The following is a 20,790-nucleotide window of genomic DNA, read 5'->3' as shown; positions in this document are numbered from 1 at the left end:
TAAATTTAACATAATGTAAATCTCTCCTGTTGGTTGGTGTGTATATGTTCAAAATCAAATTCTCTGAAAACCCCTCCTTGAGGTTCAAAGCTGCCTGTGTAGATTGGTAAAGTTCACGAAGCTCATACAAATATTTAGAAGCAGAGTCTCACTTGAACTCTGAACAGCACTGAGACATTTAATGTGACATCCAGGCACAACTAAAGGGATTAATGAATTTGGGAACATCTATGTTTGCAGAACTTTGTCTAGAAAAGGTGCTGGAAAAATACCTTTGCTGCACCTAAGCTTCAGTGTGTGAAACAGTGATGGTAGGCTCTGGGCTGCATCTTCTCCACATTCTTGCTGGTTTCACTAAAGCCAGGATTTAGGCCTTGTGTGCCAAGGAGAGATGCAAGGTGGAAATGAAGCATAATTAATACTTTGAACTATTATATACATCAATGCTCATACACCAAGAATTATATCTGTACCTATAAAGAGTGCAAAACTTCACAGTCTGGCTCTGTTTTTTTGTGTACATGGGCTTTTGACTTTTAAAGGATGTGAAGTTTTTGTTGTAGTGCTTAGTTTTTTAAAAAAAATTAACAACAGTACTAGTAAAATAGATATTTTGGCTAAAAAAAAAAACCCAACGAAGCTTGGCAGTCAAGTTAAAGCTAGCTGAGGCAGTATCCACTCAATCTACTGAAGGTTTGGTTACATTTAAATAAACTGTATGTAACAAAGAGTTCTGGAATGCACAGTTCCATGAAATAAAAGTAATTTATTTAACTTAGAAAGGGAAAACTAAACAATAACATTTACTCTTCTTGTTTTTCATACTTCTCATACTTCACAGCCTGCAATTTAAAATCACCTTTGGAGAAAGGTGCTCTTTATTCTAGTATATTTTACAATACAGCACAGACATCAAAGTTTTCATTGGAGGAATAAGACAGTTTGTTAACATTTAAATATGCAGACATCCTTTCCAGTCTCTTAAGAACATGGTTTTTGTTTACAACAGAAAAATACATCTGACAACAGTAGCTAGTTATATTACAAGCAAACAATATTGACCTCTGCATAGTTTATACAATATATTGTGGTAATAATTTAATTACCAGCTTTATCCACTATTTACTAGCTGGCTGCATAAAGCCTGACATTCATTTGAAATGTGGCATTATATGTTCCATTGGTACTCTCTTAACAGCTTCATTTAATGACATATTTTCTAGACAAATGAATTTCAAACCTAAAAGCTGGCTAGAGTCATGGATGTCTTTACTACAGACATTTAGTGCTTACAATACATTCCTAAAGTAAAGGCAGGTGTCCAATAGAAAATGTAGCTGTCAGAAAGAAAGGAAAGTAGTGTGCAAATTAAAAAAACATTGCATTTAAAAGTGTGTTGATGTGCAAGTTACAGTGTCAACCATGTAGTAATACTAACCGGGAAAAAAGTCTCAGCAGAAATGATACGTGTGTCACAGTACGTTCTTGATTGCACATGTTCCACGGCATTTGCATCCATTACACTTTCTTGCAAAAAAAATCAAATACACTGAGTACCCTTAAGTAAAACTAAACTATTTTACAATGAGAAGTTGTACACATGCTTCAATTAGTGGGGAAAACTGGAATAAAAATAACCAGAATCACATCAGAAATGCTTACTGACTTGTAGAGCCACAGTGCTTAAGTGACTGACAGTTGTCAGCATTTTACACTACACTTAGTAAATGCAGCCTGGGGGTTACTGAGCAATAACCCACCTCTGACCATGCCGGGTTTAATTCTTTGCTTTTACAATACAGTACATGCATTTTCACCCCAGTGATCGTTATGGGCATACTCAAAATATACCTGTTGCAAGTCTTTTTTAAAAAATCTTTTCCCCTGTATTATTTAGTGCTGCAGTAACTGTTGTGGAAGGAAACAGCAGGCTTCCTTTCCACAGTGCGTATCACTGTGATTTGAGCTACCTAAAGGGACATTATATGAAACCAAGATTAGCTCACGTAACACTACAGAATGTCAAAAATGCCTGAAGGTACATTGAAAGCATTGGGAAGAACCCTCATTTTCAGCGTGCCATCTGCTCCACAGGAGAAGATACGGTTGCCTTGCACAGTTTCGATCTGGGTCACACCAGCACCAATGTTTCTGAAAATGGACTGCTTAGCGTGTTCATTTTTAAAGGAATGAATTAAATTGTAGCCAGTCAGTCTCCACACCTGTATTGAAAAAAAATGACAAACAACAAAAGGAGATTAAAATTAGGATTTTTTTTTTTCCCCCCCTAAGGTATTAGAATCCTGGCTAAACTCAATTCAATAAAGACAAAGAGTATTTTTTCTTATCTATTAGCTACAATTGCAAGTCCAAGAGTAGAGAGGTTCCCTGGATGAGGGCAGGGCAAGGCTGTCCTGTGTTGCCTATCCCTGTGCCTCTCCCCACTCCTCTGCCCCCATAAAAGCTGCAGAAAGGGACAGGTTGCATTTTTATTCAAGATGGTTATTGTCAGCTTTTCAGCAACTGGAAATTCTTTACTGCTAAGGAATGCTGCAGAGAGTAAGCTGTGTAATTAATAAGTACACTGAGTGGTAGCACAGCTGCCTGAGCTCTCTGTTGTGTCCTAAGTTGCAGACTTCAAGACATCAAGATCAGGCCACAAACTGTGCAGAGGCACAGAAAACCTCTTAAATAGTATGCAGTCCAGCTAAAGTGAGAGAAACTGTATTCTTCTTCTCTGTATTATGTTCTTGTATGTTCTTTTTGGAGGTGGTTTGATTTTGGTTTATTTTTTTTGCTTACTACTCTGACACCTGAGTAGTTGTCTGCAGCTACAGCATCAAGAGGAAACTGGTGCTACAGAAGCTTTACACGATGCTCCAGTTACTGACTGGCCCTCAGGTTACAAAGACAAATATTAAAAGGCAAAACCAGAATGTTTAAGAAAGAAAAACAAAGCTTTCAGAATCATGCACTTTCCTTTATCCACTTAAAATTCAGTCATGCAACTTTAAAAAGAGTGCTTAATAATCTTCAGAGAACAAAACCTACTTGCTTTAGAGGGATGTTAGTATATTTGAGTTTACATTCTAAATTTAAGGAAAGCACCTGTTGTATCGAATGTGGGTTTGAGTTTTTTGGGTTTGTTTTACTTGTTACTGTATTCATCTGGTAATTTACAGCATGATCATCAACATGTCAATACACTGCTTCAGCTAAGTACTCCCCTATACCATTCAGCTCCTCCAATATCTTTACCTTCATGTTACCTTCTGCTGAGCCTGTAACAAAATAGTCCTCAGAAGGATCCAGTGCAAGGGCCTTAACAGCTGATTCATGTGCTTGGAAGGTGTAAAGGATTTGCCTCTGTCTGATGTCAAAGATGCAGACATATCCCTTCCTACCTCCAGAAATCAGGAGTTGATGTTTAGGTGCGTACTGAAGTACTGTGGCACCGTGATCATGACAAGCAAAGGCTGGAAGAAGAAGGATGTCAGAACTTAATAGATTTGAAACTGTAAGTAGATTTCAGTCTTTAAATGCATTATTATGCAACACATTTAGACCAGTTGCCCAGTGCAAACTTTTCCCCTTGCCTGAAATGTATACACATGCTGTATTTCCATAGGTTTCATTTCCATTGCGGTACTTACCATGTATAAGACTGTTAGCAGATGAAACCAGAGTGTCCCAGAGGCACACGTTTCTGAGGGGGTGGAAAAAAAAAAGTTATGGCATGTTGCTAAGTGATTCATGGGGTAATGTGACTCAGAGAGTGTTCACATTTTATGTCAAAGTCTAGAGTGTAGAACTAAACAAGGAGCCCTTGACTCTCGGCTGTCATTGGAGAGCAGCCGAGAGTTGAGAGCTTTAATTCTTTTATGCTTCTTAGTAGAACTACACTTTCTACCTTTAAGATGTGTACTAATCCTAGGTTGTCCCAAGAAATTACAGAAGTTGTTCCTTTCAGAAAAAAAGAATTATCTTGCCTTTGCTGAGCATGTTGTCCTCCCAGCAACAGCAGCATGTCAAACTAGGTGAATTTGAAGTACACCTTGAAAAAATAGTTAACTCTTGACCACTCCTCACAGGAATTAAATTTGGAAAACAAGTAAACGAAGGCATGATGTTCAAAGAAATCGTCTAGCAAGTTCAAGCTGTAACAAAACTTAGAGCACTGAGCCTTAAAATGTCAGCCATCTATTAATGCACAAGATTAGCAAGTTAATGGGAGATGAATAGGTAGTGTTGGTGAAATTCCTCATTGTTTCTTTAAACACACCTGTTATCATTGGACTGTCCCGATGTAGCAACTAGACTTGAAGAGGTTATAAATGCAAAGTCACTTGTGGTTTTACTGTGGCACTGCCAACTCTATTAAAAACAAAACAAACAAAAAAGATGCCATCTTATCAGTTGTATTCTGCATCAAAAGTTACTCTCAGTCTCATGCCACCGATAGCACAACATAAGCAATCTTTTAAACAAAGTTTAAAAACTGACAGGCAATGAAGTCTGAAAGCTCAGAGAATGGAGTGATGGATTAAAAATCCAGTATAAAATAAGAAGATGCTAAAGTAGGTAAATTATAACAAATCTACAATATTGTGTATGACAATAGCCTGAATTTGAAATTAAGCACAGTGTTCATGTACTGTTAAGAAGCAATGAAAAGAACTGAAAACTGTTTTTACCAAGTCTCCAGGTTGGTAAAATTGTTACTGTGAGCTCCGATTTTTATGTTAATCAAGTGCTAAAGTAGTGTTTGTAGCTACATTGCAATTTATTCTTATTGTACAATTAGTTTTCCAAATACGTATCACTGAAACTCTGCAGTTGTTTTGATAAAGTAATGCTAATTTAAAAAAAGTAAGAACAAAAACATCTATGAAACTCTTATGCTCTTGTCCTATCTGAAGTCTCAAAGACTTAACTTCCCTCTATAAAAAACATAACAACAAAAAAAAATTCTGTTCACTTACCAGATAGGGCTTAGGATTTGAGGTGGTTTGGTTTACTTGCCAAATACTTAGAAATCCTTCACCATCGGCAACACCACACTGCAAGGAATCACACAATCACAGAATGGTAGGGGTTGGAAGGGATGAGTTGCAGTTATTAGCTTAACATAATGGTTACTGGAAGGCTACTTCATGAAAGTAAATAGATGACTTCAGGGAAAAAGCCACCTAAACTACCCAACCATTGCCTCTCATTACATATCAACAGCAATGATTGTCACGTACAAAAAGTTTAGAAGCTGAGTGATTTCAGCGCTGACAGTTTAATGATTATTTAATGACTGATACTCTCCTACATATATAACTCTGCTCTGGAAATTGTTTTTTTTTTTTAAAGTGAGGAAGCTTATTTTTCAAACCTTGTTGTTAAACGTAAAAGCTTACAAAGGCACCATTACTCCATGACTGTACGTGAAAAGTCACAGTAAACGCATGACAGTTTTCCATAAAAGCATGGTAAGAACAATTATGGAGTGACTTTACTAGATCATGAATGGTGACATGACAGAGATACCTGTTAAACAAAATAATTTAATCACAGAATGGTAGGGGTTGGAAGGGACCTTTAGAGATCATCTAGTCCACCTCCCCTGCAGAAGCAGGTTCACCTAGATCAGGTCACATAGGAACTTAACACTGTATATTCTATACAGCATAGCCTGTACCTTTCAGGAAGTGTTTTAAAAAATACTTAGAATTATATTTTGTATTTTCTCCTTTCAGTCAGTTTTGATGAGTCCTCCCTGAATGACCTCCACGTGAAGCAGTGTGGACAACTAGTACATCTTAATTTCTTAACTAAAATTCATTCCCACGTGATGTTAAGATTTAAATAGCTCAAAACATAATTCAAACGCTATTTAAAAAAAAAATCTAAATGAGATATTCTGCTACCTGAAAACAGGTATGCTAGAATATACTTTATATTTCCAACTATTTGTAACTGTTGACTTTTGCTGTTTTATAGCTATCTTACAGTCATGCCCAAACTCCCTTAATTCCCTTTTTAATGCTTTTAACTATAATCAAGTTAAATAGTTTGTCAGTAAAATACTGACAAGACCTGCTGAAATAACAGAATGGTCAGTATGAAAAACTGATGAGGTGAGTGTTCCTCCTAATTTCTTTATCCACTGTTTTATCTCATATACTTTAGAGTCATTTCTGGCTAAAGTGCATGGGCTCTCGTGATCTCTCTCTGCTCTCCACTGTACTGGAGTATACTTACATTCTTCAACTAACAGGCAGTATTTTATATATATCTTCTAGGCATTCAGTTGAAACTTTGTTTTTGGTCAGAGTGCAAAGTGTGAAGCATTTCTTGAAGACCCGTGCTTAGATTGATGCAAGTTTGCTTCTACGAAGTAAGGTAAATATTTTCTTTTTTAATGTTTAATTTAAAAGGGTCACCACATAGGAAGACAAATTTCTGAACAGAGAGAACAAAGTCTGAAAATATGGCGGATGAGATACGGGATAGCAGTGTGAGGCTGACAGAAGAAGGAGAATGAATGTCAGTGTTTAATACAAAGCTTCCAAATGCAGTCAAAATGAAGGACACAATAGTGTGTATGCCACCATTCTAGAATATCTTAACGATTTTGTGTGTCACCAGTTAAAACTGTTTCAGAGGCAATAGCAAAACCAAATGTTTCCTTCTGAAAAAAAAGCAACCTCCTAAATGCTGTACTTACCTTATTACCCTGGGAATTGAAATACATCCTTGTAACCCTGGCATTGCCAGCCTGACGGAAGCACACCAATTGCTGTGGCCTTGTCCACTCAAACATTCGAACACTTCCATCCTGTGCTCCTGTAAGATCTAAGGTGGAAAGACACATGTTTATTAATGCTACAGTATTTCATCAAAAATCATCTACTCTGTACTGGTGTGATTCACTTACAATATTGATGGACTGGATGTGAAGCCATTCTCTTGACGTTATTCAGATTTCTTTTAATAAGCTTCATATAAAACAAAAATTAAAATATTTTTTTTTAAAAAAAAGATACAAATACACTTTTCAAGTTTGTTTATAATTCTATGTCATGAGTGTCCCCCCATTAAAAAACACCCACTGAGCTCATTATGTTTAGTTGTAGTATAGTAAAGCTTGTTTATGACAGCTTTTTAGATAGGAAAGTTCAAATAATATTATTATCTTCAATTATGCCACGAACTTGAGGAAATGCTGATGTTTGTGCTTTTTCTATTAGCCCCAGTGCAAGAATGTAAAGCTTGGGATTGTTCTGGTTTTGGTTGGCTCTTTTGTTTTTGTCCAAGAAACTCCAGATCCTACCTGAAAGTTCCCTTAAGAAAGAAAAACCTGACTGTCCCATTATTTTCTATGTCATGATCATTCTGTGCCACAATATACAAGAAAAATTAGCTTGGCCTTCTTTTAGGCCAAGTCTTAGTCATTGTAGGACTTAAATCATCAGTGAATTAACAGTATGATGACTAATGCAAACTAGGTCTCACTACTAAATCATACACTAAGAAAAAGGAACAGTCTTCTGAGCTGCATGCAACACAAGTACTTACCACACCAGCTCCAGTGCTAGTCTGACCGCTGCCTAACCATGGCATAGATGCGGACGGTTGTATCTGACTCACTCCAAATGATGGTGCAGTTGACTGAGTTAGAGTTGTGGTAGAACCACGAAAGTCAATATCATCAGAACTGTAAAAGAACAGCAGCATTCCGCTTTAACTAAAATTTTTTTTCACTACCAGTGCTGTTTGCTTATCTCATTGTCAAGAGCCTAATGGCAGCGGGTAGAGGAACTGACTCTAGTGAGACTGTAAATTGATAATTCCTGCACTTACATTGTGTGTACAGTCACCATAACTAGCCTCCACTGTAAAAATGCAGTTGCAGTGTTTCTAAGGTAGCACTTCCTTTATTAGCTTACGCACCACGGGATTTTACTTCAGTGTGCAGTGCAGACATGCCCAAAATACTGAAACCCCGCAAAGCCTTAGTTTCTGCATGTGTGAAACAGACAGTAATTATTCTTTTGTAAAACAATCTGAAATCTACTGAAGTAATTAACTTTTTTGTATGACCCACTCGTGCTGACACAGGTATTAGATATGCAGCCTCACGGTAAACCCATAGGCTTAATATAACCACAAAGAAACAATCTTACCTTTTAGACTCTCTGTCATATTCTTCCCCAATCCATATAAAGGACTGAGCTGCCAGTAGAGCTGAAATATCGAGTTCTTGAACATCATGTGTAGATGCCAAAACAATTTCATTGCTGTTTGCCTAAGCAGCACAAAGAGAAAATTTGTACTAACTATAATTAAGATCTCGTTATTACACTTAACTGTAGTATATTGCAGTGTTTGAGGCTTACCTTGTTAACTGCAAATGCCATTATCATATCTGATTCTTTGTGAATGATTTTTGCTTTTCCTCCTGGGTAGCCAAGATCTGCTTCAACCTACAAAACATTTGTAAGAATTTTCAATTAGCCTGAAAATCCATTCTGTAGTGGTACATTCGGACTTCAAAAATCTATACAGAATTCATGCAAGAAAAGTTCAGTGGCCTCAGCATTGTTTAAGAAGCTAAACTTTAGACTTCATACTCTTTAGTGTTCTAGAAGCCGAAAATGATATTTGAGCGTAAGAAACACAAAGTTGTGTGTGCAACACTATTTACAAGGTGTTCACTGATCCCAGTTATCAGGACATCCAAAGTTAATTCACCAATTAAAACCTGCCACACAGACTACACAGAACATATAGCTTCTGTTAGTCAGATTAGTGAAAGAAGAGCCAGTTCCACAGAACTTTTAAGAATGTGCTAGAGGTTTGGGAGAAGGGATACTACCTTGTTTTTGTGATCTTCTGCTACGCAGTTTTGTTTGACCTGCTCCACACGATCTTCTACAGACTACATAACATCACACAGTCACAAACACAAAACACATGCACAAACAAATATAAAAAAAGAATGAAACATTCCAAACTAGATTTTAAAGGCCACTCTGTCAGTCAATGATGACAAATGTATTTTTTGCTTTTTATAAAAGGCACAGAAACTAAGACAGGAATCTAAACAAACTCACTTAAAATGTAATGCCTCCTAGATGAACACAAAATGTATGATACAGTAAATAAATGGAAGAGTAATACACACACAAACTCCATACTTACAGGAATTCTTAAAGATATTAAATAGTATACTCATTTCCTATGGTACTTGTGTGTTGGTTTAAATTTTCAGTTGTAACTGGTACAATTCATAAAGCCCCATATTATATATTACTATATAATATTAATTTATATGTATATATTTCTCATGCATATATACATATACACAAAGTAATAGCTCATTTAAATTTCTTTTCTATAGGACACAGAAAATTGTTATATGAATACTCAAATTTATTACTTATTAACGTTATTGCAAATGTTCTGTTTATTAGGACAGTAATCAAACACATAAAGGTAAGGTAAGGTATGTCTTGTCTAAAACTATTTGTTTCAGTTGATATTTCAATAAGCAACATGAGAATCATGTTGAGTTTAAAAAAATCCAAACACGGTTAAATGAAAGAAAGGAAATTGAAATGCCAACAAAAAAATGGAAAGAAAAATAAATAGTGAAGAGACTGAGGAACAGTTATAATTGAGCTTTCTTTAAAAAAAACAAGTTACATCCTTTGTTTACCTCACTTTGCTTTCTTTTCTTTGTAAATATATATCTTATGAAAGTCTCCTGAAGAAGTTCTTGCTTCACAAGAAAATGCCAGAGCCTTTTTGCTGGAAGAGCTGAATAATCCTTTGATCTGGATAAAACACACACAAAAAAGGAAAAACTTTAAGCTCTAGTTTTTTCAAGCTAAATATCCAGATTTTTTTTTAATTTTTCCTTTCAAAATCCACACTACACTATTAACTCCCAAGTACTACACTTTAATCATAAGGCAAATAAAATTCATTGCCTTAGACATGAGAATATTTCTGAAGAAGCAGTGTATGTTTGTAATATTTTAGTAAGATCTTACAGTAATATCAGTGATGCAAATCTAAAGTCCTAGACAGTGAGAAAACTAAAGCTGTATTTTACTGTACTGAGAAAGGCAAGCTATTTCTGAGTTAAAAATGTGGTTCACCATCTGCATTTAAAGATACCTGCAAGCATGACATTGGTCTAAACACAGGAGGATTGGCTTTACAAGGAGCAGAGTACAACCTTCTTTCTCTCCTCCTCCTGACACCTGCATATATTCTACAACTATTCTTTTGTTGCCGACATAGGGTGGGAGACAGCTGCTAGTGGTGGAATCGCAAAAGAGGTCAGAGTCTTCCCAGCAGCAGCTGTTGCCCTTGATTTGAAATCCTCCAAGCTCTGCTTTTTCCTTATTTTCCTTTTTTTGCTGCAGTTGTGAAAGATGCAGAATAAGTAAAGGCTGCTGCAGGAGACAGATGTGTAAGAAGGAACAACGGGACAGGGGAAAAGGTGATTTCTGTAAAGCATTGGCTAGAACTAAGATCCAGCTGACTTTCTGTTGGCTGTTTAGGGGGAAATAGCTTTAGTATTTCTATGATTAAAGACTGTGGTTTTTTCTAAGAAAAATTACTTACTTAAATGGTGTGTTTTCAGGTTCAATCATTGCTTTATTGCGGAGAATAGCTGGTCCTGCACTTACACCAAGGTCACTAGGATAAGTATTGATGTAGTTTGGTGGTGGGCCTTCAAACTGGTCCATTCTATCTTGAAGAATCTGTTCCCAGTGTTCCAAATTTTTTATTACAGCAATGCCCAATGGTGATGTTACAGGCAGATCTAAACAGAAATATTAATAAAGCCAAAAGGTGTGTATAAAAAACCCAGAATACACCCAACCAAAAAAAAAAAAAAAAATCTTGAAAGGAAATGTACTTGTTGGCAACTGTAAAAAATAATATATTAAATGAAAATTAATAAGCAAAGCCTGACAGAATGCCACTTACACAGAAAACTAAAATGTAAAGCAAAATTTAACATACCAGTGAATTCCAGACCAGCAATGGGAAAGAAGTTCTTAACATTGTGCAGAACTAATTTTACCATTGTCAGATGCAGAAGAGCCCAGCTGTATGAAAAGAAGATTTAGTTGTGTTAAAACATTATTAACAGTTATCTGCAGAATATTTTTCTCCCTCTACCAAATACACAGATTAGGAAAAGAACAGTGTAGATGGTGCAGTGAGATTTACTAGAGAGAAAGCTACTTATATATTAACTAAGTAACAGAGATATGCCTCTGAGGGCACCTCACTGTAACAGATAGTATTCACTTCTCTCTTTTACATATCCCAGATTATCGTACTCTTCCCCCAGATAAAAGTGTGTATGTGTGAACCACTGCAAGACTAAGAATTAAGTACGTGCCCCCATGAAACTCCTCCTGAAATTCTCTTTGAGATCAGCATGAAAACAGGGAAGACATTACTTGAGTTTGGCATTCATGGCAGAAGCTTCCACACTGAAAAAGTCTCACAGATATTAAAGATACAAATCCTATACAGTATAGCTGTAAGGACTAATGAGAGACTTGAACACATAGAAGAGCCATAATTTTCCTCTGTCATTGTAATGCTGAAGTCATCCACTTTATTTCATTTTATCTTGCAACATTTTCTCTTTAAGTGTTCTATGTAAGCTGCCCCTCATTTGAAAACTAAAGATCATGCTCGAATCAGTAGCATAAATCATCATTTTAGAGCTGGCACTGTGGATCCTCATGTTCTTTGTCTTAATGAATACAGGGAGTTTTTCCATTTGTTTTTTCCACTCTTTACAGCTTTGACTTCCTAATCCCCTTTTTTTTTTAGGTAAGTACATGGGCAACTGTTGTTGTGATAAGAATTTGTCACTTCTGTAATCCCATTGCCACAGATAAGTCTATCCACAGTACTAAAATTATTTGACTTAAACTGGATGACACAGAGGACCTGCATTTTCTTTAATTTGGAAGCAAAGATAGGCACATAGAATCATAGAATGGTAGGGGTTGGAAGGGACCTTTAGAGATCATCTAGTCCAACTCCCCTGCAGAAGAAGGTTCACCCAGATCAGGTCACACAGGAACATGTCCAGGCAGGTTTTGAAGACCTCCAGAGAAGGAGACTCCACACCCTCCCTGGGCAGCCTGTGCCAGGGCTCCATCACCCTCAAAGTAAAATAGTTTTTTCATATGTTTAAGTGGAACTTTTTGTGTTCCAGCTTCATTCCATTACCCCTTGTCCTGTCACTAGACACAATGGAAAAAAGGGATGTCCCAACCTCCTGTCATCCACCATTTATATACTTGTAAATATTAATAAATCCCCATGACATATTCTAAAATGGTGGCAATTTCTGCTAACCTGTAAGAATTGGCATCTTTGTGTTCCTGGATTTGTACATCAGAGAGGAAAGCATCATCCTCTTCCTCATCACTGTGAATGCTTTCATCGGAATCATATATAACACCACTGTCTGATAAAGGAAGAAATGGCTGCAATACAAAATAAATGTTTGTTATAAGAGCAAATTTCTGATCTCTTAATATTCAACTTCCTTTAGTTATCACTGTCAAGAGTTTCAATGACAACAACTTAACTTTATAAATATATTTCCCTAAAATGTAAGCAAGTAGTCCATTTTAAATTACCTTTGCCATGAAGTAGTCCCACATGCTGAGTTCTGGAGGGATAAACTTTTCTTTGTAAGAGGGTCTCTCGGCAGGCACAGGTGGTGGTACAGTGCTATCTTTTACTGGTCTTCCTGGCACCAGCATTCTCATATTAAACCGACGGCGATGTTTATCCATTTCTTCTGATGGAAGAGGTGGTGCTATATTCAGGTAATTTGAAAAGCTGATATTAATATTGCATCTTTAAAAATGACTGGTTTATAATTGAAGCAACTAAAACCACTGTTAATGGTACTAATTTCTACTGATTCAGAAATCAAGGCCAGGGAAAATAAAGTAAGTGTTATCGTACAAAAAGTTCATGTATGAAAAATTCAATCATTGTGGCATTTATATGCTCAGTATCTCATGAGACATGCATTTTATTACCTGGATTAACTTATTGGAAGATGCAGCTTTTAAGTAAAAAGCTTTTAGCTGAAAAATTTCTAAAGAAACCAATTAAGAAATTTTATTGAGGAATAAAAAGTAATATATAAAATTGCATTAAACTGTAAACTGCCAAGTAGCAATAGTTATTGAAAATACAACCAGGGAACTCCTAAGACAGCAAAAAAAAACCTGCACAGAGAGACAGACTGACAACTGAAATCTTAGATATTCAAAGTGTTATGATTTAAAATGTCTTAATATAGAATTTGTTTTACAGTTTACTGGCCAGGCAATACTGAAGATTACACTTACTTTATTACAAAGGAGACAGATATTTTAAAACTCTTTTCTTTTTTTAAAAGAGCCACTACTAACTACACTGCAAGTTTTTACAAACCTTCATTACCATCCTCTGAAACATCAGAAGCTGTAGCAGCTTGTAGGTTAAAGGAAAACAGAATATATCTCAAATGAAAAAATTATTTCTCTAAGTTATTCATATTAACATCTTGTGAAAACAACTGCCCTGAGTTATGAATGACAAATATCTGTTGTGCATACTTATAACAATGCATTGCCTTATTACTACCTTGTTTTATATTTCAGATATGTGATGTGATTTTTGCATGTTTCAAACTCATGATTGTTTTGAAAGCCTATGTGAGGTGATTTTCAGTATTGTTGCAGTGTGAAGTCTCTGACAAATGGTTGTATTCGCCTTTGTCTCCAGAGCCCGAATTTAATCTCCACTTTTGCTTTTCCTCATGCAGTATATTAAGACGTGCCCATCCATCTTTGCAAAATTCCTGGTTTTAGTTGCTGCTTAGATATGCATGAGCTATTTTTCTGACAGATAAAGTTGGCATTTTTTCTCTGTGATCTTGTGCAAGGTGAAATCATACCTTGCAATAAAAATTGGTTTCAGAAATATTGTTTCCAAGTTAACTGCAGTTGTTAACCAATAACACTCATCTCATACACCGAAAATATTACCACTGATTTATGACATATGTTTTTTCAGTAAAAAATAACAGTCCTAAAAAGTGTTACAAGTAAGCATCTCACAGTTATATTTGCAATGTAAGAAGTGTACAGTTTTAATGGCAAATTCAAAATGTGCCAGGTGCCTTTACAAGGGTCAACTGCAAAACTAATATTTTTTCTGCTTTTTAATTAATCTAAGTTTTCCTGCCAGCAGATACTTCAATTCTGCTTGCCTGGGTTTTGTCTTTAAAAAGGAAGGAAATCTCTCCTTCTAGGTTACTAAAAGGTATAAAATGCAAATCATCAGTATGACCTTTAGAGAACATAGTACCTGGAATATTTTCTGACTGCCTTCGAGGCTTTACAAGAAGTTTCACTCCTCCACCAAAAACAGCAGCCCACATTCGACTGTTCAAAGGATGGGCTGCCAGTCGAAATAATTCATTACATGAATTGGTTGCAAGGGCATGTATAAGGAGACTCAGGTAGACAGCTACAACAGCTTCACAAAGTAGGATGTTTAACTTTGGTTGATCTTCATCCTGAGCTGAACTTAAGAGATTTATAAGTGAACTCACACCTGCAAAGAGAAAAGGGAAATAGTTCTACATTAAGTGAGTAGGAAGACAAATGGAAAAAAGGAAATGTTTCATCTCTACATTTTATGTTAAACATACACCAATAGCCACATGAAACTTTTATTCAGATGAAACATACTATATTAATATTTTTCTTAAAATCATAATGATAAAAATTTTAAAAAGCGTTCTTGGGTCTGTACCTCTCAGCAAATACTACAGCTTGTCTATGAAATCCCTGCACTGTTTCCACAGCTGACCTCATAATACTAAATTTATGCTCATACACTGGGAGTAGTTGTTTTGAAATTGCATCAAGTAAAGCACAAATGTGAGAAACAGCTAACACAAACAGCTTTGCTAGAGGGTGAGGCTGACAAGAAAAACATTTTAGCACAACAAATAATTAACTGAGGTGATTCTAAAGATCATGGTCTCTTCTTTCAACGAAGATGTTTGCCATGTAGAAAGTTTGAATTTCTTTGTTTTGATACATGAGTAAGTTACAGGCTATAATTAACTTGAGAACTAAATCAGAAACATTATCATTTCATCCATTGTATTAGAAGACAGTGAAATAATTTTGAAACATGCCTCTGGTCCAGAGGTGCTAAAAGTAACCTTATTTGTGTCTCACCAGGCCACTGAGCAGGAGATGAGTTTGGAGTTGCATGCTCTTCAATGCTTTCTGTCCTCAGTCTGCGTCGATCACTCAAAAGCAGTCCTTGATAAACCATCCCTGTAAACTGATTTGCTTCTGTTTGACTGCTAAATACACACACAGAACCACACAGAATCTTAAGGGTTGGAAGGGACCTTGAAAGATCATCCAGTCCAACCCCCAAGCCAGAGCAGGACCACCTAGAGTAGGTCACACAGGAACTTGTCCAGGTGGGTTTGAAAGTCTTCAGAGAAGGAGACTCAACAACCCATCTGGGCAGCCTGTTTCAGGGCTCCCTCACCCTCACAGTGAAGAAATTCTTGTATTTCTTTGAAACCTCTTGTGTTACAGCTTGTACCCATTGCCCCATCATTGGCCACCACTGAGAACAGCCTGGCTCGATCCTCCTGATACCCACCCTTTATGTATTTGTAAACGTTGATAAGATCACCCCTCCATCTCCTCCAAACTAAAGAGCCCCAGCTCCCTCAGCCTTTCACAAATTATTTTTTTTCTGATGAGAAAGGATTTTGTAATATTTTTGTAATGAAGTATAGTATATAGACATGCTTCCCATCTTAATTGGAAAATGCAACATTTAAAATTGTATAGGACTAAGTCAAGAATTTTAGAATTTCACTGTGCACAAAACACATTTTTCACGTAAGCCTGAAACGTCCCATGGCATTATCAATTTTAATGTTATGTGTGCAGCTCTATATATATAAAAAAAGTGTTTTCCAAAATTTTAACAATGTATTTGTTCTGAAGATTTTTTTAAAATGTTTTTACAGCATTCTCTTATGGAGCCAGTTTGGAATATAAACTGCCTGAAACCTGACTTCAGTTAGGCTCTAACATTTCCCCTACACCCCTATTCAGCAATGAATGTGCTGCGGAAAACAGCAGTCAGGTATTTTTCAGAAGCATCCCAAGTGACAGTGACACCAGATTTTCCTATTTTTTATTGGAAAAAAAATCTGAATGATCGGTGTTACTTTATCCATGTAAAACCGATCTGGCATTTCAAAGGTAGCAATATGTAAACTTTCTAAGTATCTATATCCATACACAGACATTTAATCCCTTTTTTAGATACGTGTATGAAGTATTTCCATTTTGGATACACAAATTATGCTCCAAGTGTAGGAATGTTAAGAAAGTTTGTTGCCTTACCTGTAGCTGTGGCTGTCACATAGTGCTTGGTAGATGGATGCAGAGAGTGAAGCTGCTAAAGAATGAAGCGTGTATACCTAAAATAAAAAGTGCCAATAAGATATACATAATATATATATATGTATATAAAAAAGGTGAGTAAACTACAATTCTTTCTAAACAGCATTGTTATGCAGGAATGTTACTTTAAGTATACAGTACAGTACTTTGAAAATCAGAACTGTTCAAATCACTTGATTGCAGTCAAAACCTTCTAACGTTATGTCAAAATAATTAACTCTATCTAATGTAAAACTGCTGGAATGAATAAGTATACTGAAGGAGTGATTAAACACACTTTGTTGCAAAAATGAGCTTGGTTTACAGTTTTGGAAACAACTGCCTTGCAGTAGAACAACCCATTTACTTTCCTTTTTTTTTCCCAGCTTCCATTTGGTCAATAGAAATTATTTTAATTAATATGAATACTGATCTAAGCATACAAAATAATGATTCAGCTTCTTATTAATTAACTGTGTCATTGTCTCAGATTCTTTGACACTCCATCACCCACCCCCCTACCCATTAATGAATCCAAACAGAATTTTTCACCCAAGTAAGTCAGATAAAAGTACTTTACCACAGTTCCTTAAAAAATAGAAGAATGTTTGTAATATCTACGTAAGACAAATTACACTCTCCTATCTCTACCTTCATTATTCTTCCTACAGGATTTGACCAGAATAATAGTTAACTTGCACAATCGTTTTAAACACTAAGAATTTGGTGTTCTAGTGAGCATTCAACATTTGGAATAGTTCTCTGAGAATGAATAGAATTTGGATGAAAGAGAACTCACGAGATTAAAAGAGATGTCAGAAAGCAAGTGGTTAAGTCTGGTGAACTGAAAATGCTAGTTAAGGGAGGTCAGTATTGTCAAAGGGTGTTGAGAAGTTACCTCAAACATCACATTTTATTTTTTACATGCTCACTCCTTATTTTATAAAAACTCATTTATCATTTCCCAAAAGTTTTTCATTACCTTGACATCTTCAACATTAGGATGTGGGGGTGATTTCATCTGCACAATAGTGTAAAGAATATCATGAATGTGGTTGTTTAAATACAGCACAGGATTAGCTATCACAGTTTTTGTGGATGCTATGCTTGCAGAAAGCAACGGTAGCGTTGTGGGTAATGGAAGTGGAGACTGAAGTTGTTTTACAGTAGTTTCCTGTTTAAAAGAAAAGACTGTATTTAAAATTATGGCTTCAAGAAAAAAATGAAGGTAATTTTACATGCTAAATGTTTTTTCCAGGGTTATTTATCCTCTTCCACTGCTGTCTACTCAGTACAGACAAGATTTTACCATCACTGTCGTCACAAGGAGCTTCTCATTTACTATAACAACATGGATCAGACGTGATAGTCAAGTTTGCTGGAACACTTTTTGATTTAGTGCAGGAAGAGTACTTTTAAGTAGTTTACTGGGAAGTGTTTGGATTGTCTATTAAGGAACATTAACTAAAAATGTACTTGCAGTAGCATGAATTGACATAATATTCAGTGGTATGAGTTTTGTAACAACAGTTGTTTGTTCTACTCTGAGTTTCTGAGGTTGAAATGAACAGATTTTGTGGTTAATTTTTATTCTTAAAAGTATGTGCTAAGCCTAGTATCACCAAAATGGCTGTCCACTGCTCCTATTTGAAATGTGAGAAATCTAGGTCTAGAGCATGTTAAATGACCTGCCCAGTATCATATTGTCTGCTGTAGCTCAGGTTAATCATTAACATTTGCTGGAAAATCTCTCTTTTTGTATAAAATAAATTTAGCAAATGTCATAATACAGTAAAAGTGACCACTACCCTGTCTGATTTGGTGAAATTGTCATATTTCAGAAACTGTGAATTTAATTTATTATATAGGTACCCGGAACATTGTGATAAAAGTTATCATTTCATTGGAACACAACTATAATGCTACAGCTAAAATATGAACAACATTTATATTCCATAATTACAGGTAGCCTAATCCTCAATGTCATATAACAGATTATTAAGAGCAAAATAATCAGAATATGGAAAAGCACCATCACTTAGATACCAAGTTGTTTCTCCAAGAACATTAAAATGATCTCGACCATTCAGACTTGCAGAATGTACGAAGCTTCTATCCAGGCACAACCTTAAGCATTTGACAGAACTGACAGTCTAGAACTGTTCACACCTGTAAACAGAAATTAGTTGAATTTGATTTACCTGCTGCGACTCTTGCAGTAAGAATTTGAGCTCCATTCTTACAGATGCTAAACCACCACCTTGTGCCCCATGAAGACTGCAGTAACTTAGAAAAACTCTTAAAAGAGCTTGGTTCTTCTGCAGCCACCACTTCCGTCGTTCAGCATGTTCTCGTTTTGCTTGTAACCTGCGTCTTTCTATCTGGTGCCGTTCATACGAACCGATATCTGGTTTATCCATAATATCATCATGATCAAGTAGATCCCCATTTACTTTGGTATATGTTTTACAATAGTCTTTTCCTCCGGCATCATGGTTGCATATTTCATGCATAGCAGCAATCTCTTTTTCAAGCCAGTTGTAAAGCTGAAACCTGAGCTTTCCTCCATCTACTTCATAACCTGTAGCCAAAGTCCTCAGTTCAGTCATAAGGATCTTCAAACAGGCTCTGAACTTTAGTTGTTCAGCAATAACATCAACCTCAGTTTCTTCTGCATCAGAAATCTCCCCAAGTGGTGTTTGTGGGATGTTGGTGTCTGAGGTTCTCTCATCATCTTCTCCATTCTTAGAATCAGATTTCGACTTTTTCATTATTATACCAACATCCTTGTCCTCTTCATCTGACCCATTTTTGTCTTCACCCCAATCAAGAGTAAGAGGCTCATCGTCAAATTTTACTGCTGGTTGACTCCAGTCAAATTGTGCTGAAGATTCAACAGTGCTTTCCAAAGCAAAGGAAGTTGAAATTGGCTTTGACCAGTCTGTATCACCACTTCCAGGACCATCCTTTATGGCTTTGGAATCTGCAACACCAGCCTGTATTGGAGGACTAGATGAGTCTTTCTCTGCAGCTACAGTAGACTTCTTTCTTACTTTTGGAATTTTGGAAAGGACTTCAAGAGCTAGTACAGGGCAGCCCACTTTAAAGTGAGCATTTGCAGTAGTGAAAAATAATTTTCTTTCTATAAGATTAATTTTATCAACAAAGCTTTTCTCAGTTTTTAGACCTAAGGTGGCCAGAGTCCCTTCTGGTGAGCTGAAGTATCTTCGGATGAGCAAAGGGTGGGTCCGAAGATAATTGTAAAAACTGAATACCACAGGATTGCATGACTTGACGATAACTAAGGAATTAAAACAGATACGACAGTTATGAAAATGGCTTTAAAATTATATTATTCTGGTTTGCAGTACGTCCTGCATTACAGAGATTTCTCAAAACACAAAAACAAAGACAGTTCTGGGTCTAGTTGCCAAAATAAGATGAACAGGTTTACTTATTCCCCAGAGAAAGATTAAAAGCATGAGATGGATGAGTAGAAAGATACTAAATCCTCTCTTTTGTTTTACTGTTATATTCCACTCATCTAAGCTTAAAAAAAGCTGAGATGATCAGACAGGTAGAGATTTTCCTCAAGGGAGGGAGTATGCCACAGAAAATATAGCTACCTGTCACTTCACATTAATCTCATAAGAGACAGGATAGGAAATCCTGCTAAAACACTTCTTAATTCATTGGAACAAAAATGAGAATTTAAGTCCACTGGCATAAAGACCAGTTAGTATTCAGTCGTAGAGCAGTATTGTAGGGAACTACCAAACAAAGAAGGCCCTCTTGAACTTATCTGACCGCAAAAAGTTTGGTACTGGGGTAGTGGAGACAAATCCTTAGAAGAAATTGGAAAAAGAATTTTTTTTAAGAATCAGCAGAAGTTTGTCCTATCAGACTAATATTTTTCCCTTACCTGGGTTTTCATCATCATCATCTTTAGGCGTTTGTTCCAATAATGTGTCCAGTGCTCTAGTGTAATCTTTCATTATCCAGTATGCAATGCTTCTCAGAAATGGATCAGAATGCAGTTTAGTACATTTGAACCCACCTCCATCCTTATGGCAACCCAAAATCTTTTCATAAAGAATGGAGGTGTATGTGACAGAGGTTTCAAACTCTGATTCATATAAACGAGCAATAACCATAGCCAACTGGATGTCTTCCATTTTCTCAAGGCATACCTATAATAAGAAATAGGGAAAAGGTTGCTTTGTTAGGGAAGGTAGTTACTTAAAATAACAATAAACTG

General features: G+C 36.2%; 1 protein-coding gene across 3 annotated transcripts in view; it reads right to left on the bottom strand.

The window, feature by feature from the left end:
• Nucleotides 1–787: 787 nt before the first annotated feature.
• Nucleotides 788–20,790, bottom strand: part of DMXL2 (Dmx like 2) — a 52,344-nt gene continuing 32,341 nt past the window's right edge. For 2 of the 3 annotated variants that reach the window (XM_062000235.1, XM_062000236.1), the window contains exons 23-44: nt 20,455–20,722; nt 18,734–19,833; nt 17,515–17,706; nt 16,494–16,570; nt 15,294–15,424; nt 14,410–14,658; nt 12,681–12,862; nt 12,394–12,524; nt 11,032–11,117; nt 10,627–10,828; nt 9,710–9,827; nt 8,867–8,929; nt 8,388–8,474; nt 8,175–8,296; nt 7,567–7,705; nt 6,926–6,986; nt 6,716–6,843; nt 4,983–5,060; nt 4,283–4,374; nt 3,654–3,706; nt 3,259–3,476; nt 788–2,222 (exon numbers count right to left, since the gene is read on the bottom strand). In XM_062000235.1, the coding sequence (XP_061856219.1) occupies nt 2,013–2,222; nt 3,259–3,476; nt 3,654–3,706; nt 4,283–4,374; nt 4,983–5,060; nt 6,716–6,843; nt 6,926–6,986; nt 7,567–7,705; nt 8,175–8,296; nt 8,388–8,474; nt 8,867–8,929; nt 9,710–9,827; nt 10,627–10,828; nt 11,032–11,117; nt 12,394–12,524; nt 12,681–12,862; nt 14,410–14,658; nt 15,294–15,424; nt 16,494–16,570; nt 17,515–17,706; nt 18,734–19,833; nt 20,455–20,722 (3,987 nt within the window). In that variant the 3' untranslated portion in view covers nt 788–2,012. The remainder of the gene's footprint in view (nt 2,223–3,258; nt 3,477–3,653; nt 3,707–4,282; nt 4,375–4,982; nt 5,061–6,715; nt 6,844–6,925; nt 6,987–7,566; nt 7,706–8,174; nt 8,297–8,387; nt 8,475–8,866; nt 8,930–9,709; nt 9,828–10,626; nt 10,829–11,031; nt 11,118–12,393; nt 12,525–12,680; nt 12,863–14,409; nt 14,659–15,293; nt 15,425–16,493; nt 16,571–17,514; nt 17,707–18,733; nt 19,834–20,454; nt 20,723–20,790) is intronic. The other variant, XM_062000237.1, reaches the window with a different exon arrangement.

Source organism: Colius striatus, chromosome 7 (genome assembly GCF_028858725.1).
Source record: "Colius striatus isolate bColStr4 chromosome 7, bColStr4.1.hap1, whole genome shotgun sequence".
Classification (NCBI taxonomy): Eukaryota; Metazoa; Chordata; class Aves; order Coliiformes; family Coliidae; genus Colius; species Colius striatus.
The sequence above is the reverse complement of the archived record's forward strand: the minus strand, read 5'-3'. Positions and strand labels throughout refer to the sequence as shown.